The sequence below is a fragment of the Eschrichtius robustus genome, chromosome 11, assembly GCF_028021215.1.
Source record: "Eschrichtius robustus isolate mEscRob2 chromosome 11, mEscRob2.pri, whole genome shotgun sequence".
Taxonomy (NCBI): Eukaryota; Metazoa; Chordata; class Mammalia; order Artiodactyla; family Eschrichtiidae; genus Eschrichtius; species Eschrichtius robustus.
This window is the reverse complement of record NC_090834.1, coordinates 98,635,406-98,657,930: the sequence shown is the minus strand read 5'-3', so window position 1 is coordinate 98,657,930 and position 22,525 is coordinate 98,635,406. Positions and strand designations below refer to the sequence as shown.

The following is a 22,525-nucleotide window of genomic DNA, read 5'->3' as shown; positions in this document are numbered from 1 at the left end:
GTATACAAGGGCAAGACCCAAAGCCCCCACCGGAGCTGTAAGGCGGCCTGTCGGAGGCACCTGAGGGCGTGCGCTGCAGCTGGTACCCATCTCCGAGCTCCACGCCCCAGGTCTCCCCAAAGGTGGCTCCCCTGGGGAGCGCCAGGCCCCCCTCCACGCTGCCCACCGCGTGCTCTTCCCTCTGACAACAATCTCATCCACACCAACTTACCTGCGGGGTCTGAGAATTCGGGGAGCTCCAGTACCTGTGCTGGCAAGGTGGGGGGCTCAGGAAGCGTGCCAGACTTAAGCATGTCTAGTTCGGCCTGGAGTTCCCGGACCTTCTTCTTTAGGCGAATACAGTTAGGGCAAAAGGAGGTGGTGGGCAGCTCGTGAGGGTCGGATGCAAGGGAGGCCTCGGCGGGACTGTCGGCCTTGAACGACGAAGGCTCCTCCTCTTCGTCCTCCACTGGGCCTGCCTCCTTGGAAGCCCCTTGGGGGATCTTCCAGTCTCCTTCCCCCTGGGTCCGGCTGACATTCTGCACGCCATGTGACACAGTCATTGCACACTGACTGTAGGCATCGTTCTGGTACTTGGGGACCTTCCTGATGACCAGCGAGGTGCTCAGTGCCAGCTGGTGGGCTTCTACCTTTGCAGATTCCAGCGAGGCCTCCAACACATCCTTGAAAATGAGGTCGATTTTCTTCTTCTTGGCCTGGGGGTGCACGTCCCCCTCGTCAAAGCCACGCTTGTAGGGACTTTTGCCCTGTCTCAACACGGGGAGCTGCAGGGGACCCCTCAGGTCTTCTGGGTTATCCAGAGCCTGCTCAGACTTCTCCCTCTGCAACTTCTTCTCTCCTAGGAAGGAAAACCAGGGTGTGAGGAAGTGGGGAAAAGCCCCGAAGAGGAGAAACCAACAGAAAACGAAGCGCTCCTCTCAGGAAGTCGCTTGACACATCCCCTCTGGGTCTGGCCTAATGGAGCAGGTGTGGCAAAAAGGGAGGTGGATTACTCAATGGATCACGGGGCCTAGAGTCAAAGGACCCGAAAAAGTGGGAAGAACTCTTTTTAAAGAGACTGTTTCAATGGAGCTTTATGTGTAGAAGCTCTATGTTTGTAAGTTGAGCAAACGCTATAGGGGCGGGGAGTTGGAGGTTAAGGAACTTGCCATCCTGTCATCCTAGAAGATGACATCCCACGTGATTAGCCGGGTGGGTGGTAACATAGCTCAGCTAAGTGCATGTGGAGTCCCCATCCCTTCAGGCTGCTCCTCCAGTCCCAGCAATCGGAAGATGGCTGCTTCGACTTGGTAAAAGGTACACACGAAACACTGAGTCCCACTCCTTCCTCCTCCCTGACTCTTGGGAGACAGCCCTGTTAGGGCAAAGTCTGGCTTATAGCAACTATCCTTGCTAATTCTCCCAGGAACCGGAAGCCTTGGATTACGTGAGGAAGCACGGCCTGAACCTCTGTGGCTCTCACGGATGACCGAGGCAGGAAGAAGACAGAAGTCGGGCATACCGACAGCGGCTGTGAGCTCCAAGATGGCAGCCCCCAGCACGATAAAGCACAACACGCCCACGCGGACCCAACACACGCTCAAACTACAGTAGCTGTGTGTCCTTACCTGACAATTCTAAGGACATTTCCTTTTCTATTTCTTTCTATCGTGTAAATGACGTCAAAGACCTTGGTGAACGCCCCAACAATATATTATGTTAGCCTGATTCTTCAAAATGGCCAACACAGTTGCATAAATTGCTATAGATGTATGGATGCTGCCTGGGGGGGACTGATGTTAAGAGGGACCCTCAGAAGGTCCTGACAGCCGTCTATGGAGCTAGAACTCTCAAAGGCTTCCTAGATCAGGGGCGGGACCCGGGGAGATGTGACTCTGACCAATGACTTGACCTGAATATATGTTGTAATTAGGCTTCTGAGAGCTGCGTTTGCTCAGGGCCTCCGAGTGAAGGCCAAGGGCTCTCCATGTGCAATCCAGATGTTCCATGCTGTGACCAAGCCTTGGCATCCCACAGCTGGCATGGGGTGATGTACCCTGGCCCGTGTATGACTCCAGGTTTCCCACAGGTCACAGCACAGAAGGGAGCAGCCTATTCAGGATGATCCTTTTCTGTCCTCACATGAACACTTAAGGAATGACCTTATCTCCTGAAGGCTCCAAGGCTCCTGAAACTCAGGTGGCTCCCCGCAGCCTTGTTTCTATAACATCTGAGGGGCAGAAAGGGTGGAGATGAAGAGAACTTTTAAAAAATGCAACATGTTCGCCTTACAGATCAGACACTTGCCCATCAGAATCTCTGAAAGTCAAAGGCCACCCTTTCACTTTCTCATGGACCAATCAGGCAGCAAATAGCTGAGGATGTCAGGAGGTCCAGGACACGCATCACCGGGGATTCCTCATGCACCTCTACTCAAGGACAAGGTTATTCAAATTTCCTAGGATGAGCAGGCGATTTCTTTGGGCTCAAGGCTCCCGGAAAAATCTATGGGTCAAAAAGAATCTTTAAGCATTATGAAATTGATTCTAAAGCCTCCATAAAACATGAGGGAAACACCACAAAGAAAATCAATGACCCAAAGTAGACAAAAAACATAAATTCTTTGAATACATGTATTAGATGCATCCTATTCTTAAAAGATAACCACAGAGGAATAATTTATACTCTTCAGGAAGCAGTTCTGGGCTCCAACTAATGTCTCTACTTATTAAGAGCTAATAAGTCACGCTCTGGACTTCACCAAGGCTCCAGCCTCCAATTACAAAGAAGCCTCCTCCCATGTAAGACCTTGAGTGGTTGAGCATGGGGAATGCCCCCTACAGAGCAGAACTGGCACACAGATCTAAGACACCACTAACCGTATCAGAGTCTGCCAAAGCTACAGGCTACAGGGACACACGTCTAAAGGCCACTGAGCTCCACGGCTGCTTCCCAAGGGCTTTAAGGCCAAGTCCACCCTCTGCTCTGGCCCTGCCCCACGGGGGCTTCCAGTTTCCTTCGTGTTTCCTACTTCTCAGCCTGGCCAGGAATAGACACTCCTTCCTCCTGTATCTTCACACATCTTGGTTTATCTCATTTCAAGTCTGTCTGCCATGCTCCTTTGAACCACTCCTGAAAGCCCACGCCCTTCTCTGAGCGTTCCCCTTGGGTCTCAGGGCTCTCTGAGGATGATGCAGCTTGAGGTGCTCTGGAGTAGACACAGGGAAAAAAGGACATTACAAATCCAGAAGAATTCAAGAAGATCATGGCCAAGGGATGGAACCCGTGTCCTCAGATATGACTTCTCTTGGTTTTCTCTTCTTCTGGTGATATGATTCTTTTGGAGATTTCTTGGTGGTGTTCATTCATTTCTTCTTTTATCCATTCAACCGAGATTTATTGAGCATGTACTATGCGTCAGACACTTTTTTACATGGCATCTCCAGAGGTCAAGTGGAAACCACAGCAATCATGTCACAGAAACATGCCTTCCCAAATATAATCGGCATGTATGTGCCTAACACCCAGCTCCAAAGAAAACAAGAGATGAGGGTATCTATTGGGTCTCCTTTCACTGCTCATCCAATCACCAGATACCTTTTACCAAGTCAGGCAGCAGTTGTGCGCTCAACGTCCACAATTTGCTTTGCTCTGTTTTGGTTTTGAAGATAGCTTACTTCCAATGGGTCACTCTTACCCCCTTTTCATCTCTTCCCCTCATGCTCTAAATGAAGCTTTACTTCCAATAAGTAGATTGGTCAGAAACATGATATGGTGGGGCTTGGGTATAGGCTTGGTTCCCGGGACCAGATGGACTCTGGGTCTTTGGATGTGCGGTTTTAGCATAAGGAAGGTCCTGCTGGAAAAAGGACCTTGGGCTCACCCGTTTGCCCTGGCATGGCTGAGGATGGACTAAAGAGGCAAAGGCTTAAGAGCTGGGGAGTATTTTAAACCACTTTCAAATGACTCATTTAAATGGAGCCTGGATGGATACCCACCCACCAGGCCACCACCCACCTCCCTCCAATCTTCTTCTCCTAACAGAGATTGTTCTTTCACAGCATATCATTAGGACTGCCAGGAATGAGGCCAGGAGGAAGCAGGGAAGAAACTAGTTTTGTCTGGGAGGCCTTATAACACTATAGGTTAGAGCTTAGACCCTGGACTCAGACAGATGTGGGTTAGGACCCTAGCTCTGACCCTGCTTGCCATGGGATTCTGGGTGAGTCACTGTATTTATCTGATGCTCAGTTTCTACATTTGTAAGGTGGGGATAATAATCCACATGCTATCATTAGTATTAAAAGTTTACAACTGAGGGCTTACGATGGTCAAGACAGACATTGTTCTAAATGTGTTATGTATATTACCCATCTAATTCTCACTGGGCACTTATCGGGCAGGTGCTACTGGGATGATGACATGGGACACCATAGAAAACCTGCTTAGCACATATTAAGTGCTTAGTAAATGTCACCTATTATTGCTGCTATTATTGAGCCAGTGGCAGTTCACAACATCCTTCCATCAATTTGAGTTGGGGAAAGAGAATCAATTTTGATTAAACTTATATGCTTGGCATTGGAGACTTGTCTCTCTCCCTGATCCTCTGGAACGTCTATAATAGGGCTTCTGACCATGTCTGAGGGAGGAGGACACACCGGGTGGCTATGGCCAGTGCCAGAGCGGCTGCTCCTACCTTGCCCATCAGTTCCCCTGAGTCCCTCTGGGTCTCCCCATTGCTGGTGCACTGTATTTCCCATCGGTTTTCCTAGGAAGCTCCTAGAGAAGCATTTCTGGCCTCCCCTGGGGCTTGGCAGTGGGCGTGGCCCTCCCTTGGGTGTGGGCACTCACCTCTGGCCAGGTTGCGGTGGATGGTCTCTTGGGACATGCTGTGCAGGCGCTTCATGTAGTCCTCGCTGTACCAGACCCGCAGCCGCTCCCCGGGCCGGATGTCCCGGCACGCCCGGAAGTAGATGCACTCGCTGTGCTGGAACGCCAGCAGGTTCTGCTCCCTCTCCTCCCGGGAGATGACCACGTACCTGGGGGCGAGGGGGACAGGTGAGAACGCGCGGGCCACTCTTCGGTGAGTGCCTGCCGGTACCAGGCACGGTGCCGGGCAGGTGCCAGTGGCTAGCCGCCCATGAGCGTGTGGGCATCTGCAGAAGTCTACAGAGCAGCTGCCCTGCCGAGGAAAGGCACACCAGCTGGAGCCAGTCCCTTGTCTCACTGTTTTGTGGACTTCAAGCAAGCCTTTGAACCTCTAAGAATCTCTGTTTTCTGGGACTGGAAATGACACCTGCCCTTCCTACCTCCTAGGTTCTGGTAAATACAAGGTTCAATACCAGATATACAGGTGATTGGAAAACTATTCTTCACTAACTTTTAACCAGGCAGGCATTCCCAGATACCCGCAGGCCTCTGATGGTGGTAAGGGTGAGATCCTTGGACTGTTCTCAGAATGTCACAAAGCCTAGCAGAAATTACCCATGTGAAAAGGGTGCCCACGAGATCAACTAATAAATGCTGAAGATCAAAATCTTTAAAAATAGAGGGTCCAGTGGGGACAGGGGAGGTAGGTAATGGCAAGGAAATGTGAGCAACCACAGGTTAATCCAAGTCATTTGAAGGTAAGGAAACTGAGGCTCAGAGAGGCTAAGTGACTTGCTTAAGGTCACACAGCTAATAAATGGGAGATTGAGCATTGAGGTTCATGTTTTTCCCACTAGAACTCACAGCTCCTATGTGGGCATGTAAAGCACCAACTCAGCAATGCCCAGATAACCTTTAGAGTTCTGTCAAACCCTCAGAATCTATGGACCTCACCCATTCTCCCTGAAATGACATTTCCAATATCCAACCTGCCGCCTCACTCGCCTCCAAAAGGTGAGAGGATGCAACATCTGTAGCGAGGTGGAGATGTACAGATCAAACAGGCAAGAGGAAGTTATTTGGAGTTTTAGGGTTCTGTGCTATCCAAGTGCCTAGGAAATTTGTAGTCAAAAACAAACTTCTTTTCCTTATGCTATGATTTGTCTCAAAAGCCAGGGAAGAAATCAAAGTCTGTCCGACCGGCACAGCCCAAAGAACTGTACTTGGAGCAGTCCAAGGGAAACAATAAGTCACAGAAATAAATCCAAATGGATAATGAACAAATGAAAGGATTCAGCATCACTAATAAGAAAAGAGGCGCAAAGCAGCACAGTGTCTTGTTGGCACAGAGAACTCTTTTACATTGTAAGCTCTGTATTGGTAAAGGTGGCAAGACTAGGGTCTCCCATACTAATGGTGGAGAATAAACTGGCGCAACACTTTGGGAAACGACTTGGCAACATGGACTCAAACAAGTTTTTGCTCATTCATGTTCACAGCAGCATTATTCACAATAGTCAAAGGTGGAAGCAGCCCAAGTGTCAACTGATGGATGAATGGATAAATAAGATGTGGTATATACACCCAATGGAATATCAGTCATCCATAGAATGGAAGGAAATTCTGACCCACGCCACGACATGAATGATCCTTGACGACACATACTAAGTGAAATAAGCCGGTCATAAAACAACAAATACTACAGGATTCCACTTATATGAGTAGTCAGATTCCCAGAGACAGAAAGTAGGATGGTGGTTGCCAGGGGATGGGGGAGGGGGAAATAGGGAGCTAGGGTTGAATGGGTACAGAGCTTCAGTTGGGGAAGATGAAAAGAGTTATGGAGATGGATAATGGGGCTGGTTGCCCAACAATGTGAATGTACTTAATACCACTGAACTTTACACTTAAAAATGGTTAAAATGGTCAATTTTATGTCATTTGGATTTTTCCACAATATCTGTAAAATTAAAAAAAGAACACCAAAACGTTAAGACGTGGAGCAAGAATGCAAACTCTGCATACCACCACGCTGACTGTTCCACTGTTTGTAATGGAGCAAAAGCTAAAACATCTAAACTTCTGATACTAGAGAAACAACTGAATAAACCATGGTATATTTGTACAATGGAATGTTACTCATCTACAGAAAAATGTTTTCAAAGAATCTTTCATGACATGGAAAAATGATCCCAATATAAGGCAGAGTGGGAACAATAGGACTGAAAGCTATTTATATTATGGATCTAATCATGCTTTAGAAACAAGCCTGGGTAAACCGCTTGAAGGAAATACACCACTGTTTTAACAGTGATTATCCATTATCCATTGGTTCTACTTCTTTGTAATTTTCTGTACTTTCCAAGTCTTCCTCAATAAGCAATTATTACTGTTACTCCCTCTCCCCCACCCCCTAAACAAGGAAAAGACATACACCAACGCCAATTCCAGTACAGGGTGGCAGTGGTGATGGTCATGGTGGCCAGCAGCATTGGGAATCTACATTTGTGGTACCCCAGGCATAGCGCCCCTCACATACAATCTCAACTCTCCAACTGCAGAAGTCTGCCTTTTCTTCATACGTGAGATTTCTTCTGAACGTGCAAACTATTTTCTAGTCCCCAATTTAGCAAGAGTCTGGGATTTGACCTAGTGGTGAGCACGGCATGGAACTGAGGTAGATCCAAACTTTCCTATTCCCAGACACAGAAGGCAAACCATCCATTCATGTTTTTTCTAACAAGAATCACTTAAATCATAGAGCACAAGGAAAGAAGAATACAGTCTTTTCTTTTTTCAGTTTCTAAAGAGCCGTCAGGCTCTAAAAACTAGAATTATTTTCTCTGGCACTCAACTTTATGAGAAAAAGGTAGATGAGAAACACGTAACTATCAGGGATTTATTCCAAAGAGCAACTTGGTGAGGATGCCAGAAGGTTTAGAAAGATTCAAGTCAATTTCCCCTTCCAACTTCTGGTGTTTTCCTACCCAACAAGAATCGATATTTAGGAACAGAGGTCCTCCTGTATAGCACAGGGAACTATATTCAGTATCCTGTGATAAACAATAATGGAAAAGAATATGAAAAAGAATGTATATATGTGTAACTGAATCACTTTTGCTGTACAGCAGAAATTAACACAACACTATAAATCAACTATACTTCAATAAAATTTTAAAAAATATTTAGGAAGAGAGCTCCAAATCTTTGTATGGATCACGAAGTATCTTCAAAGATCAAAATTGGTTCAGCATCCAGTTGTATTTAGTTGTTCTGAAAGCTGGCGTTTGAAATAAGATATATATGGCAACTCTTAGTGAATCATAACAATCCATTCCCCCTGAGATGTTTACGCTATATCATTGTTTAGGTAAAGCTAAATGGAGCCAGCTAAGTCCCAACACCAATTACTTCTAGTCAGGTCTCCCCATTTTAAGTATTTTGCAGTAACACCCAATGGCTTGATCCACTCCCAGAATCCTGTCCCCACACAACAATCCCTGGATGAAGAGGCATGCCTGTCCCATTACATGGCTGCGGGTGAACAAGAGCTCTTCCTGGAACAGAAGGCTTCCAGGGAGTGAAAAATCTTTCTATTTGAAGTAGTTTCCAGGTCACTACTTCACTGGGGGGAAGGCACAGAGTATGTCAGAAGGGGGATGGAAAATGCATAGCACAGGCTGATCTGTAAACACTAGTGCTTATTTGACAGCTTTTCAAATCAGACCCTTTGAAGCAATCAAGGGGGTGGGTGGGTAGTGGTGGTGGAGGGGTGGTTCTGGACTGAAATTTTCATGATGATAATGGATTGTTTTTATTCCAAACTCTTTGCTGACCTTGGGTATTGGCTAGATAAGCACTAAGACAACACTTTTCAGACCTCACCCACTGTGTATTATCCAGTGCACCATATTTTCTAGCTGGGTCAGGAAATGACTATCAGTTCCAACTCAAGAGAGAAAAATAACCCAAGGGGCATCCATTTTGTTGGAGGGGATAGACAAAGGCCAGGCTCAGACACTCTCACCCAGTGGCTATGCCTCCGATGGAAAGAAAGCTGCCCCAGTCACTGAGGCAGAGATGAGAAAAGACTGACCAAGAAGAGGCTGGCCTCTGTATTCTCACACGCATTGAGGTCTCTGGGCTGGGAAGGTCTTTGGGTCATGCATCCACCCACTAGATGGTCACCCGGACTCTAACAGAACACCACGCAGCCAGCCCGTGGCATGGCTGGAGGCCTCAGACTCTTAGGAGGGATGTCCCCATCTTAAGCTGAAATTGGCTGCCCATTCATTTCCATCCACTGGCCCTAGTTTCACCTTCCTGTTTGACATGCTAGCCCCACAATCCCCACTGAAGCCAAGAAAAAGAAACTGAAATCTTTTCCATCTGAAGTTGACAAGCCTCTTCATCTCTCTGTCCCCTTTGCTTTCAACTTGGCCCCTTTCCCTCCCCAGGACCAGAGGGAGAGGCCAGCCAGTCACTGCTTAGTACCCTGACCTTGGTGGGAAAGACCCTAGGCCCGGTTTCACACAATCTCTGTATCTCCTGGAGATCGGATAATCTTGATTTCCATGACCATGCTTTTTGGTCAAGAATGGCAGAGGATGACCTGGATTCCCAGATCTGGTTAAAGCAGGCTGGAATCTTCCAGAAAGTGGATGGATTCCCCGGTCAGGACATGGGTATTTCCTGCCTGGGAGAACCTCTCCCTGTGACTGGAAGTAAGCCAGGGCGATGCACGGATCAGGGGGTCCCTTTCCTGCCGAGGAGAGTCCCAAGGGGAGCCAGAGGAAGCCATTTCAATTACTTTGAGAAGCCTCAACTCTAGGTGGGCAGGGCCTTACCTGTGACAGTCAGACACCCAGATCAGTGGGGAGGTGACCAAAAAAAAGTGAGTGCCTCAGGGTGGTCCCTGAAGTACCCTGGCAAATGGACAGCCCCTGACCCTTCTGGAGTCTCCTGCCAGAAATGGTGGGGTTTTTCCCCAGGACCCCTGACATACCTTTAGGGAAAAAAAGGTATAATTCATTGAGCAACATCTCACTTTCGATTTGCAGAGAAATTAAATATAGTGAAACGATTTCATATGTGGATGCTTTGTCTGCCTCGGCCCATCAGTTCCTTTCCTTTCCTTTCCTCTAAGGGTGCTGAACACGGGGCATCTGAGAGCTGATGAGATCTGGGAAATGCCAGGGGCACTTGAGTCTCCCTCACCAACACACTTTTCCTCGGTCATCTAACCCCTGCTTCGGGGGCCTTGAGGTTTTCACAGGAAGCGAAGAAAGAGAATATACACCAAAGAAAGATCCTGGAGACCGGGTGTGTTCCAAGTGTGAGATCAATTTCTTTTTATTGCCATCTTAACAAAAATACTTGGGAAGGCAATCTTTGATTCCAGCATCGGAGGGCAGGGCAATGGCAGGCAATAGTCAAGCCATCGGGCTGTCGGACAGGGGAGTATTCAGTTTGGGGGAGCAGGAACCCCCAGAGAACCACAGATTGGGAGAAGGAGCCCAGGACACAGGGACACTGCAGTTGTCCTCCATTCTCCCGCCACGGGGCTAAGCTTGGGCTGGGGTTAGAAGCAGGACTCCAGGAATGGCGGCAGCAGGCCCTGGGCATAGCAGTCCTCCCAGACCCCACCCAACTACGGCTCTAGAGGGCAGGTGTGGCAGGATGGAGGGTTGGGATACGAGTCAGCCTCAGGCCAGGGAGCAAAGAGGACACACAGCTGAGCTGCACCCACGTCAGAGCTGAGCTTGCATCCGCCACTCCCCGCCTCCCTCCCTAACTCTAAGAACCCGGCTCTCTCCCCACACTCCAAAACCAAACACGAAGCTTCGAGATGTGTGTAGCTAATGCATACGCAGCCCAAGCAAGCAGAGGCAAGGCATGCTGGAACCTGGAACGGGACAGGAGCCCTGCTGGGCTCTGGAGGGGCCAGAGGAGGGGTCGCCTTCTGGATCCTGAGACCTAGGTCCTACTTCTCCCCAGCCACTGGCTGTCAGCCTTCGCGCCGGGGCGGGGTGGGGTGCACTCACACCCTAAACGCTGCCATCGCCTCCCACGGAAACCCCAAAGAGCTTGGCAGGGGCAGGAGCAACGCCCCTCCCAAGTCCCACATCTGGTCTCTGACAGGGGAGCTGGAGAAACCCACAGACCTGGCTTCCAGTCCTGGCCCGCCGACCGACTACTGTTTCATTTGTATGAAATGCAGATGAGGATGGTAATAATGATGACCATAATACCCGACTTGGCTGCCTCTCCCACTGTCCTGAGGACCCACTGAGATCACACGTCTGCGAGCGCAGGGAGAAACATAAAGTGCTCTAAGAATGCCAGGTAGTCTTCCCCTTCCTCCGACGTCACCCCCCTCTTCTCCCCGCTCCACAAAAGGCAAGCATGGCAGCTGAGCACACGAGCGAGGGCAAGCGGAAGGCCAAGGCAGGGGCGCCACCCACCGGGGCTCGGAGCCCTGGGGGGTGGGGGGGACAGACCCCTCCTGGAAGGGCTGAGCTCTGCTTGCCCATTCTCGGGCCTCACCCTCCTCGAAAGCAGCCGCATCAGGGCCGGGGTGGCTGATGCGGCAGCCCTGAGGATGGAGAGCAGGATTCCATTCAGATGCTCCCCATTCTCGCTCCCCCTTTCCCTGCAAGGCCTGTCGCTATGGGGTGCAGACCAAGAGGAGGCTGACCCCCCAGGCCAAGCAAGCATCAAGCAGGTAGCTTTTCCTGCATCTTGAGCACCTGCCAAAGATGAGGGAGTAGGGCTGAGCCCAGGGCAGCCAACCTGTACGTGGTGAGGAGATGACCGTCCCCCCAACACCCTACAAGGGTCTTCGATCTTGGACACAAGAGACTGGCCCCTGTCTCAAGGCCAGACAGCCCTCCTCCATCTCTCTTCCTCCCAGTGCAGACTGGCCGGCTTAGAAACTGTGCTTTCTCTTCCGAGACCTGGTAGTCCGTGCGTGGGCCGGCGCTGGGAGCGCCTCTGGGGGCTCCGCTGGGGGAGCCTCGGCCTGCGGGGTGGAGCCTGTGGGCGCTGCCCCGTCGGGCCCCCGCTGAGATGCCTGGACCCCATCCCGGATCTCTGTCAGCGTCTGGCACATCTGGCTGACACGGCTGGTCAGCTCGGCCATGGCCTGGCCGATGGCCTGCATGCCGTTTGCCATGTCCCGGTGCACGGTCACCAGCTCCTGGCAGAACTGCCGCAACACCTCAGTCTGCTGGGCGTGGGTGTGGAGGAACTGCCAGTCAAGGCCTGCGCTGGGTGGGCTGGGGTGCGGCCGAGGGGCCCTGCAGGCGGCCTGGACCCGAGGCGAGGGCCGGGGCAGGGCCTCGGGCTTGGGGCCCACTGTCTCGGACTGGTCGGAGGAGGAGGAGGAGCGGAGCAGGGTGGGCCTGGCCAGGCAGGCCTCTTCCTCTGGTGACGGCTGCAGCGGCCCCCGGAGTGGCTGCCTCGAGGGCCCGGGTGTCTCCTCATCTTCATCATCTTGGGGGACAAAAAACAAAGAAGGGAAAATGATTACAACTGCGAGAAAGAAGGCAGCCCTGGGCTCGGACGCACTCCCCAAAGTTACCTAGCCTCCCCCCACCCTGCGACCCCTCAGCCTCGTTCGGCACCTGCCCCCTCCCCGCCCCACCCGTGGAGAAGCACCTGCTCCCTAGATCCCTGAGGTGCTCGGGCCAGGCACCTCTGGGGGGACGGGTGAGCATGAACAGTGCCCAGGTCCACAGGTCCCCTTCCTTGTACAGGAACAGTGACTTTCTAGTGGGACCCCAGCCCCAGTGATGGCACGTCAACCCAAGGGCTCACTTCCTCTCTCTGCGGCTCAGTTTCTGCAAAGCAAAGGTAACGACTGCTCTACCTACCTCCCCAACCACTTGCCCACCTAGCAGGGTTGTTAAGACTACACAAGAGGACAGACAGAAGGGCACTCTGCAAAGCTCGAAGAGCGACACCTGCCAAAAGGTACTATGATGCTCTAGGCCACCCTGAGTTCCCGCCTCCATGCGGCCATCTCTGAGCTGCTTGGGGCCACCTTGTGGCCCTGCTGGAATCTGCAGCTTCAGGTCATAGAGGGGGAAGCTGACAGGCTGGAGAAGGGAGGCAAGGGATGGCTCTGGGACAGACAAGCCCAGACGATGCAGAGCAGATCTACCTGGGCGACCAGCCCTGCCGCCCCCTCAGCGCCCCAAGGCAGGCTACCCGAGCAGACACGTCCCTTCCACCTGGAGCACTTGACGACACACAGGGACCATCAGACAGACTGCTACTTGTGACCAGTCGCAGGGAGGGGCCCAGCCCTGCACACGCGAGTCTCGGCGGCTCTCTCATGAGCTGGTTCCCACAGCAAGAGTGAAAAATATACAGGCTGATCCTCCTGACAGGCACACCTCCCTGCCTGTGCCTGGGGGGCTGAATTCAGAACCACCCCAGGGGAGGTGACAGGAAGACAGACAGATTCACGTTGCCCTGAGCCGCATGCCTCCGAAGGGTCCCGGCATCTCACTTGGGCCAGCACAGTAAGAGAGCCTAGAGCCTCATGACCCCCACTTGGCGGACACGCATCCTGGAAGGGCAGGGCTGAAAGAAGTGGGACGGGCTGCAGTGACGCTGCACCCTCCCTTTCAGGGCCTCATTCCACCCAGCCCCTCGCCAAGTGCCGTAGCAGCTGGGAAAAGGAGGCCTGGACCAGCCTGCGGTGGAGGGCTCCTGGGCCCCCTGCCCAGTCCAGGTCACGTTTGGTAACCTCATTACCTTTGGTCTCGGGGAGACAGAAGGATGAGCAAGACAGAATTTAAGGAACAGACTTCACGAGATGCTAGCCTCCTTCCTCTTTCTCATAATTGGGTAGCATCTCCCTGAAACTTGGGAATACACTGATTCAGCGGGAGCTGGCAGACCCAGGTTCAAGTCCTCATTCTGAATCTAGCTCTGAGACCACCTCTGGAGCTGGAGCTTAACTACCTCATCTGGACAACATGGAAGTCGGACCAGATGATCTCTTCCTTCTTTCCTAGTTCTTAATATCTGACTCTGAATGGGCCACCTGTCAGGAGCCCCAGCCAGACAGGAAATTAGCAAGCTCCCTGCGGCAAGGGGCCTGGGAAGGGAAGGCTGGGTCTTTGTGAACCATCTTCCCGAGGGCTGGCGTCCCTGGAGCCCTGCTGCCCGGCTGGTCTCTCAGAAGCCAGACAGCCTCCAGCTGGGACCGCAGGCTGCGAGTCGGGGGCAGGTGTGTGCAGAAGCAGAGCTGAAGCGGGTGCAGCCCAGCAGGGAAGGGCCTCGAGTGCTCCCCCTTATTGGTGAGCCCCAATAAGCACTACAGCCCCAAAGGACGCCCCGTTTAGGCCAGGAGATTCCACACCCCCCAACCCCTGGCATCCAAGTTCATCCTGAGACACAGGAAGCAGAGGGGAAAGAGGGAGACGAATGCTGAGGGAGCAGAGGGGTGGAAGGAGGCCATGGGGAGGGGACCCAGAGCAGAGAGGGAGGAGTCCTAAGGAGGGCCTTGGGGCGGGGGTTTGGGGGGAGGTTGGGCAGAAAGAGGCAGAGGGCAGAGAGAAGAGAAGGCAGCATGGCACCACGGAGGGGAGTGTGGAAATAACACAGAAATAAAGACACTCGGAATAGACAGACAGAAAGCGCTGAGCTTTTGGGGCCTGGGACTTGGCTGGCTTCCTCTCGCGCCCCTCCCCCTCGCCTGCTACACGGGGCTTCCCTGGCTCCTCTCTGTTCCTGGAACGTGCCAAGCGCCTTCCTGATGCAGGGCCTCGGGGCCTCGTACATGCTGTTCTGCCTGTGAGGCCCTCCCCTCCCCTGCGCTGCGCCCCACAGCCCACGCGTACCGGCCGGCTTAACTCTTCCTCACCCTTGGTCGCAGTTCAACTGTCATTCCCGGGAGCCTTCCCCAGCCTCGGTGGATGGCCAGTCCCCCACTCCTGCTCTCAGACAGGCCGCTACATAATTTGCAGGGTCGAATGCAACACGAAAATGCGGGCGCCTCGTTCAAAAACTACTCTGAGTTTCAGGAAGGCAACCGAGGAGCTAACAGCTCCGGCCCTTGAGAGCGACAGGTCGCACACCCAAGGAGTCAGCCCTGCTCTCAGGACTTCCTGTATTTGTCCTTCATGCCTTCTTTCAAATTTCCTTGCGCAATTATTTAATTAAAGTGTGTTTATTCTCACGAGTTTAAGGAACTTCCCAAGAGCAGGGGCAGGGTAGGTTTTATACCCATCTCTGTCTTCCCAGCTCCCAGTGCAACTCCTGGCACGGGTTCAGGAAATATTCTCGAATGAATGAAGGGAAAGAGGTAGACAGGACAGAAGTGGGGGAAGGAGGGAAGGATGGAAAGACGGGGCGAGGCAGAGAGGGACAGGAGAAAGAAGGCAGGTGCAGGGGACTTTGCCAGGGGTGGGTGGGGAACAGGCAGGCGGAGCCTGGGGAGGGGAAGCGGGCGGTACTCACAGCTGGTCGAAGGGCTGTCGGTGCCATCCAGTTCCACCCTGGGGAAGCCGTGCCCGGAGCGGGCTGTGAGCAGCGCTGACTCGATGGCCCTCTCATGGGCAGTGAGCACGATGGCGGGGGCCCGGCCCCCAGCCCCTGGGCCCGACAGGGACTTCTGCATGAAGGCCAGCTTGTCCTTGGTCCTCCGTTTCATGTCATCCCATCTGTGCTTAATGTCCTTGACGGAGCGGGGGACCTGGCTGACGGAGGTGATTTTCCGAGCTATGCCTTCCCAAATCTTGTCCCTGTCGGCATGGGACAGCCGCATGGTCTCCCTCCCAAAGAGAACCGCTTCGTGGTGGGTCACCTCCGTGACCAGAATGTCCAGCTCCTCCTTGGAGAACTTGGGCTTCCTCTTACGCTCAGCCAGGGGCACCACGTTCCTTGGGTTGAATATCCCACAAAGCACAATTGGGTAAATGACCGTCAACGCGGCAGGCCTCCTCCTTCCTAATTGCCGGCCCCCAGCCGGGGAGCCAGGAGGCACCTGGGCGCCCTCGCCCGCTCACCACCACCACACCCTCTTCCTAGCGACAGGCCCCTTCCACTGCTCCTTGGAGGGCAGGAGGAGACGCGGCGTACTCGATGCGAGTGCTGGACGGAGCCGGACGCCTTCAGTTTCAGGCCCTGCCTCGCCTCTGCCTAGCTGTGAGAGCCAGGGCCGCTCAGCAGCCTCTGCTGGTCCCACTCTCTCCATCCGGAACCCGAGTAACAACTGCACCAACCTAGGGGCTTGTTACTAAGGAGGCAAAAGCACAGCGATGTAAAAGAGCTTTAAAGCCCTAAACGGGAATAAAGGATCCTTATTGGGGTTAGGGTGAGGCCACTGCCTCTACAAAGCGATCTTTACATAGGGCCACAGACCCCAGTGGCTTGGAGGAAGACTTTTAAACAGTGAGACTATTTACAGTGGGCTTCCACGGGGTGTGGCCTCGCTGGTGGTGCCCATGATTAGGGCGTGGCCACAGAAAGCTTGTTCTGTCCTGCGCCTCTTCCCCTTCCCATGCTCCCCAGTCCCCACCTCTGGGTGTGTACAGGCTCCCCTCCCACTGGAGCGCTGGCTGGCAGCAGCTCCTTTGGGGGTGGGCTGCTGTGCTTTTTGGCAGCTCATGGGTAGAATGTGAGGACCCCATGAGCACCCATCGGGAGACAGGTTCCACTTTGATGGAGACCAGGAATGACCTCGGCTTCCATCTGCACAGAGCAGCCAGGGGCCCTGACCCCTCTGGCCTGGCACCTACCCTGGCTCTGCAACTCAGTATCTCCACAGTGTGGTTCTGTCCACTCTTTAACTCATGCCCAAGGTCCCAAAGATCCATCCAAGAGAAGAACCTAGGATATGGAGGGAGCCTGATTCACTCCTCTGGCAGGTGCCGAAGCCACAGCAAGAGACAAGGGCACAAAGATCCTTCGGCCTTCACCTCCCCCCCCCCCAGAACATCACAGCCCAGGAGGCAGGAGAAGAAGTCCGAGACTCTTGTCACCTGGCCAAGACGGTGACAGGGGCCGGGGCTGGGGCCTGGGCCTTGCACTCAGACAGGCTTTGGATGAGAGGCTGAGTCTCCTGTGCAAACCCCGTTTCCCCCAGTACCACCTCCAAGACCTGCAGGAAGAGTTCATTCAGGGCTTCCTAATCTCACCATTTGGGATCAGGAAATTCTTTGTTGGCGGGGGAGGGGGCATCCTGGACAACGCAGGATCTTTATCAGCTTCCTTGCTTTCTGCTCGACAGAAACCAGCAGCATCTAGCCGCAGGTGTGACAACCAGAAATGTCTCAAGGCGCTGCCAAATGCCTCCCCGGGACAAAAGAGCCTGTGGTTGTTGGCCACTGATTTCATTAAGGCAGAGCACCCCGCGTAGTGCTGCCATCAAGTCAACGCTCATCACGTGGGTGCCCATTCTCTTCCTGGCCTACCACTTCGGGTTTGAGGAAATTAACCAACTCCATTCGATCATCTGCAAGAGCCTAAGCTGTGACAGTGCTAGTGAGAGTGTCTGAAAATTAGGAGGGGCTGTACAAATGGAAGCCATATATGAAGGGGAAAGGAGGGTTCCCAGGATGAACTGACTTTCCCCTCACTCCAACTACCACCACAAGGCCATCTCCCTGGCAACAAACCATACACCCAAACCCAACCTACTCCTTGAATCTCTAATGAGATGAGGGCCCACCAGCTGTGACAACCCTGGCGCCACCTTGGATCAGAGTGGGTCTTGGAGCAGGAACAGGACAGATCCCAGGCCAGCAAGATAGCAGTGGCTGAACCCACCCCACACAAGGCCCAGGAAGCCATGCTGTGCCTGGTCCCTTGTGTACAAGCAGAAAGAACACTGGCCTAGACGTTCAGAGATGTTCTGCCACTGACTGCATGATCTGTTCTGTTCTGCCACTGACTGCATGATCTTGGGTAAGACCCTGCCCTGCTCTGGGCCTCAGTTTAGCACTGTAGCATGAAGATCAGAACAGAGCAGTGGGTCTCAACACCAGCGGCGCATCAGGATCACTCTGGAGAGCTTTAAAAATTACCAGTGTCCTGGGCTCAGCCCCAGCCTGATTAAGTCAGAATCGCTGGGGTGCTGGATGTCCACTCAGTTAGTACAGATGATGAATCCCCTTCTTTGCGGTTACAGCAAAGCCTTGTCCCGGCCAAAGCTTCAGTGCAGAAAGGCCTGACCCAGACTGCGCTCAAACACACTCTCCTTTGCTTGCCTAGAGCCAGACCAGAGCTACAGGCCAGGGGTCTGGGCCATGCAGCCCATCTGACGACCTGCCGGACACCCGGTCCCCACTTTCCACTTCTGAGTCTTTGCTCACAATGTCCTCAAATGAAATCCCAGCCCCTTTGAAGACCCAGCTCAAAGGCCCTCCCCACCCGTGCTTTCATCTGAGCCCTCCCAGCGCATTGTCCGTGCCTCCATCAAACAGCCTTATTAGAAAAAGCAATTTCCACGGCGGAAGGTGTGAGTCCTGGGAGGGCCAGGGGGGCAGGGCTGGGCCCATCCATCTAGGGCGCCCAGTACAGGCTCTGACTCGCCGCAGGTGCTCAGGAATGGGTGGTGGGTTGCGTGTGCTGACCTGACCTGCACCCGGCGGTCGGGGAGAAGAAGAGGGCAGAGGTGGCCATCCACCTTCTTGGAGCCACTTTCAGGGCACGGCTGACCTGATGATGTGAAAGGGGGCTGGGGAGTGGGTGCCTGTCCCCACAGCGCAAGGCTGGGGCCCGCCTGTCCCTCGGTGCCTCTGCTTCGGCACCTGTTAAATGACGATGAGGACAGTGGCCCCGACAAATAAGAGGGTGAATCCTTAAGTGCCCCGGAGAGTGCAAGCTGCAGCCCACACACCAGCGGGCAGTGGGGCGCCGGGGAAGGGGACTGGAGAGCTCACCACGGCCTCCCCACCTCAAACCAATTTCTCCTCATTTGCTTGGCACGTCTCAGGGTTTAAATCCAGCAATCTCCCTCTTAGGGAGGCCCTGACTGCCCTCCCTCCAAGCACAATCTCTCCTCGACCCCCCAGCCCCACGGGGCACAGAACTGCACAAACACCGACAGTGGGCTTGATCCACGGCGCGGCTCTGCCCCTGGGTCCAGCCCTCCGAGGCCTCCCTTCCCTCCCAACCCAGCTCCTAACCCCCGTCACAGCTCCTGAATCCCAGAGAGAGGCCACCAAGGAGACAATGAGGCAAGCCCGACCTCCCACACTGCTGGCTTACCCCACCAGGCACGGCCCCCCAGCACACCACACAGGCCAGCAGCACAGAACCCAAAGGAGCGCCCTCGGTCCCGAGCTCAGCTCGGCCGCCTCTGGGTGACCCTGGACCAGTCTCCTGCTCTCTCTGGCTGGCCGTGAAGGATCCTTCTGGCGCAAACTTCTGTCCCAAGCAATGGACAAAACCAGTCTAGCAATCGAAAACTGAGCTAGAGACTGTGCCCTTTTCTCTGGGGGCCTTTTAAACAATGGCTGGGGGCTGCCCTGGGATGATTCCTGCACCCCCTCCAGCCGGACTCTGCCTGTGAGAGGTGTCAGTCCTGTGGCAGGGACACACCACCCCCCCCCCCAAAATGGGAATGCTGCCAGGAGCCTGGGGCCTAGGGCCTCCAGAAACACTGACAAGTGTGTCCCCGTAAATGACTGGTCTGGCCACAGGCCTCCTCCAGAGCCCCCTGAGGGAAGCCTGGGGGAGCTGGAGGGTTGGTCCCCCGGAGCTAGACACGTCCCTGCAAAGAGCAGTCCGGGGCCTTCAGGGACCTCTACGACTGGAGACCCTAAAGGCCCAACATGCTCCCTTGGCCTCCTTTCCAGCGTTCGGGCAAGGCTCCCGGGAAATCAGCAGAGAGCAGAACTCACCTCATCCAGTTGGCTTTAGTCTCATCTGACCCATCGATGGACTTGTAGCGGTTGTTCTTGTCCACAATCTGGAAGACAGAGAGAGAGTCTAGAATGGGCATCCTCGAGGGGGCTCTCGTGTCTCTGGACTCCTCTCCAGACCAGGGCCCAGGGACACCACACAGAACCTTCCCGTGCCCTCCCACTACAATGCCCCCACTGCTGCAGGACTGACCCCCCGCCCGAGCTGGCGCAGGAATCCCATCTCCCTCCTCCATCTTGATGGAATACCCAGCAACATGGCCAACAAGTGGCATTTCCAATAGCATCATGTTGCACCAACAGTTAAATTCAGTCCTTCCTCTCTCTCTATGGTTTCCGTGGGAGACGGAGGCTGGCACGGGGTGACTAGGCATACGTGATTTCAGAGGGCTTCTCCTCTCCCCAGTCTCTAAATGTTCAAGAGCCTCAGGGTTTGCGATGGGCCCCTTCATCTTCTATAAAATTGTCTTTATTTCATCATCTCTTTCGAATCAGAGTTCAGCTGGATATGGAATTCTAGACAGATGAAGTTTATTTTCTTTCAACAAATAAAGACTGCCAAAAAGGCTGCCATAGGCACTTAAGCAACCTACTGTTAGTCTAGTGTTGTTCTTTCATGGATAATCTGTCTATAGTAAATTTTAAGACTGCCCCTGTATTCTTGATTTTCTGCAGTTTCACTATGTGGTTTTGAAATGAAGATTTACTTTTTAAAATTCTCCTCATTACCGGTCGAGCACATTACTTGATAAGGACTTATTTCAATTCTGGGAAATTCTGAGCTATTGTGTTTTCGAGTACAGCTTCTCAGTCATTTTCTCCAGTCTCTTCCTGCAGAATTTCTATTAAACATATATGGTAGGAGCCCAATCTATTCTCCATGCCTTACAACTACCCTTTCATAATTTTCCCTCTTTATCTTTCTGGCTGATGCTCTCAGAAAATTTCTCAGAACTCTCTTCCAATTCACTCATTCTTTCTTTGATTTTGTCTGGTCCAGAGTTTGTCTGTCTACTGAGGTTTTTCCTTTCTTTCTGGCCTTCCTTTTCATTTTATTTTTTCCTTCCATTTTAAATGCAATGAATATTTTTCATTCCTAGGATTTTCAATTGGTTCTTTTTCATACCCATTTTTTCTTATTCTGCCTCTTTTTTGTTTCATAATGTTGTGTTCCTTCTTTTTCTAACAGCTTTATTGAAGTATGATTAACATATAATATACCATCTGATAAATTTTGACAAACGTATATATCACAATCATGATAACAAACATATCCATCACCCCTAAGAACTTCTTTATGGCCCCTGTAATCCCTCCCTCCTGCTTCTCTCCACATCTCCCTTTCCCAGTCCACAGGCAACTAGTAAGCTACTTTCTGTCACCATAAATTACTTTGCAGTTTTCAAGACTTTATACAAGTAGAATCAAATGGAAGGCACGCCTGCCTTCTTTCACTCAGCACAATTATTTTGAGATTTGTTCCCAGTGATGTGTGTATCAGAGTTTACTTCTCTGTATTGGTGAGTAGCATTCCACTGTTTGGATGTGCCACTATTTTTTTTTTTTTTTTTTTTTAATCTCCTTATTGATGGACATTTGGGTTGTGTCTAGTTTTTGCCCATTACAAATAAAGCTGCTAAGAGACATCACGAATAAGTCTTTGTATAGAAACATATGCTTTAATTTCTCACTTAGTAGTGGAATTGCTGGGACACACGGTAAGAATACATCTAACTTTTACGAAACTGCTAAACTGTTTTCCAAAGTGGTTGCACCATTTTACATGCCCACCGGTTGTGTGTGGGATTTCCAGTTGACTCACATCCTTGTCAATACTTGGTATGAACAGGATTTTTCATTTTAGCCATTTTGCTAGGTATGAAGCAGTACCTCGTTGCGGGTTTAATTTGCATTTCTCTGATGACTAAGGATATTGAGTATCTTTTTGTGCACTCATTTGTCAGCTGCATTGTCTTCTCTGGTGAAGTGTCTATTCAAATCTTTTGCCCATGTTTTAAATAGTGGGGTTTTTTCTTATTGTTGAGTTTTGGGAGTTTTTAAAAAAATATATTCTGGATACAAGTCCTTTATCAGGCATATGTCTTACAAATATTTTCTCCTAGTCTATGGCTTGCTTATTCACTCTTTTGGTGGTGTCTTTCTAAGAGCAGAGGTTTTAAATTCAAACAAACAAAAACTCACTGTCTCATTCTTCTTAATGGATGTTATCCTTACTTTATTTCTTTGAAGATCCTAAGGCTGTGAGTGTTAATTATCTATTATCCCTTTCATCCATAGTAACAGAACCCCTGGATTATAACCGAGTGCCTGGCTACCGGTAATAACAGAATACTTTTCTTGGCTTCTCCTCTGGCTAAGTTCTGGCCAATAGAATGTAAGTGGAAGTGTCATGTGTCATCTTCCTGAAAACTTCTTTAAAAGACAGCTGATATATGCACTTCTATTATCCTGCTGCCTGGAATGCAGATGTAATGGCTGGAGCTCTAGCTATCAACTTGGACTATGAGGCTATAATCCAAGCATTGAGACGGTGATTAGCTGGATCAAGCTTGGTTCCTGAGGACTTAATACAGGCTCAGAAGGTATTCATAGAAGAAATCTTAATTCCTGTTTTGCTCGAGCCACTGTTATTTTGAATCTCAGTGACTCACAGTCAAACCTACTCCTGATTCAGATCCTAGTTATTTTAAATTCATTTTCAGAATACGCTACTATCTTTATTTGAATTAGAGTGAATTCATTTGTCATTGTTTTTGAAGGCTGTCTTTGTA

General features: G+C 51.8%; 1 protein-coding gene across 2 annotated transcripts in view; it reads right to left on the bottom strand.

Annotated features, from left to right (window-relative positions):
* Window positions 1–22,525, bottom strand: part of PRDM11 (PR/SET domain 11) — an 81,886-nt gene that overhangs the window by 2,998 nt on the left and 56,363 nt on the right. Inside the window, exons 5-7 of one of the 2 annotated variants that reach the window (XM_068556477.1) lie at window positions 19,713–19,780; window positions 4,834–5,021; window positions 212–838 (exon numbers count right to left, since the gene is read on the bottom strand). In XM_068556477.1, the coding sequence (XP_068412578.1) occupies window positions 212–838; window positions 4,834–5,021; window positions 19,713–19,780 (883 nt within the window). Of the gene's footprint in view, window positions 1–211; window positions 839–4,833; window positions 5,022–11,343; window positions 12,346–15,324; window positions 15,747–19,712; window positions 19,781–22,525 lie in introns of those variants that run through there. The other variant, XM_068556478.1, reaches the window with a different exon arrangement.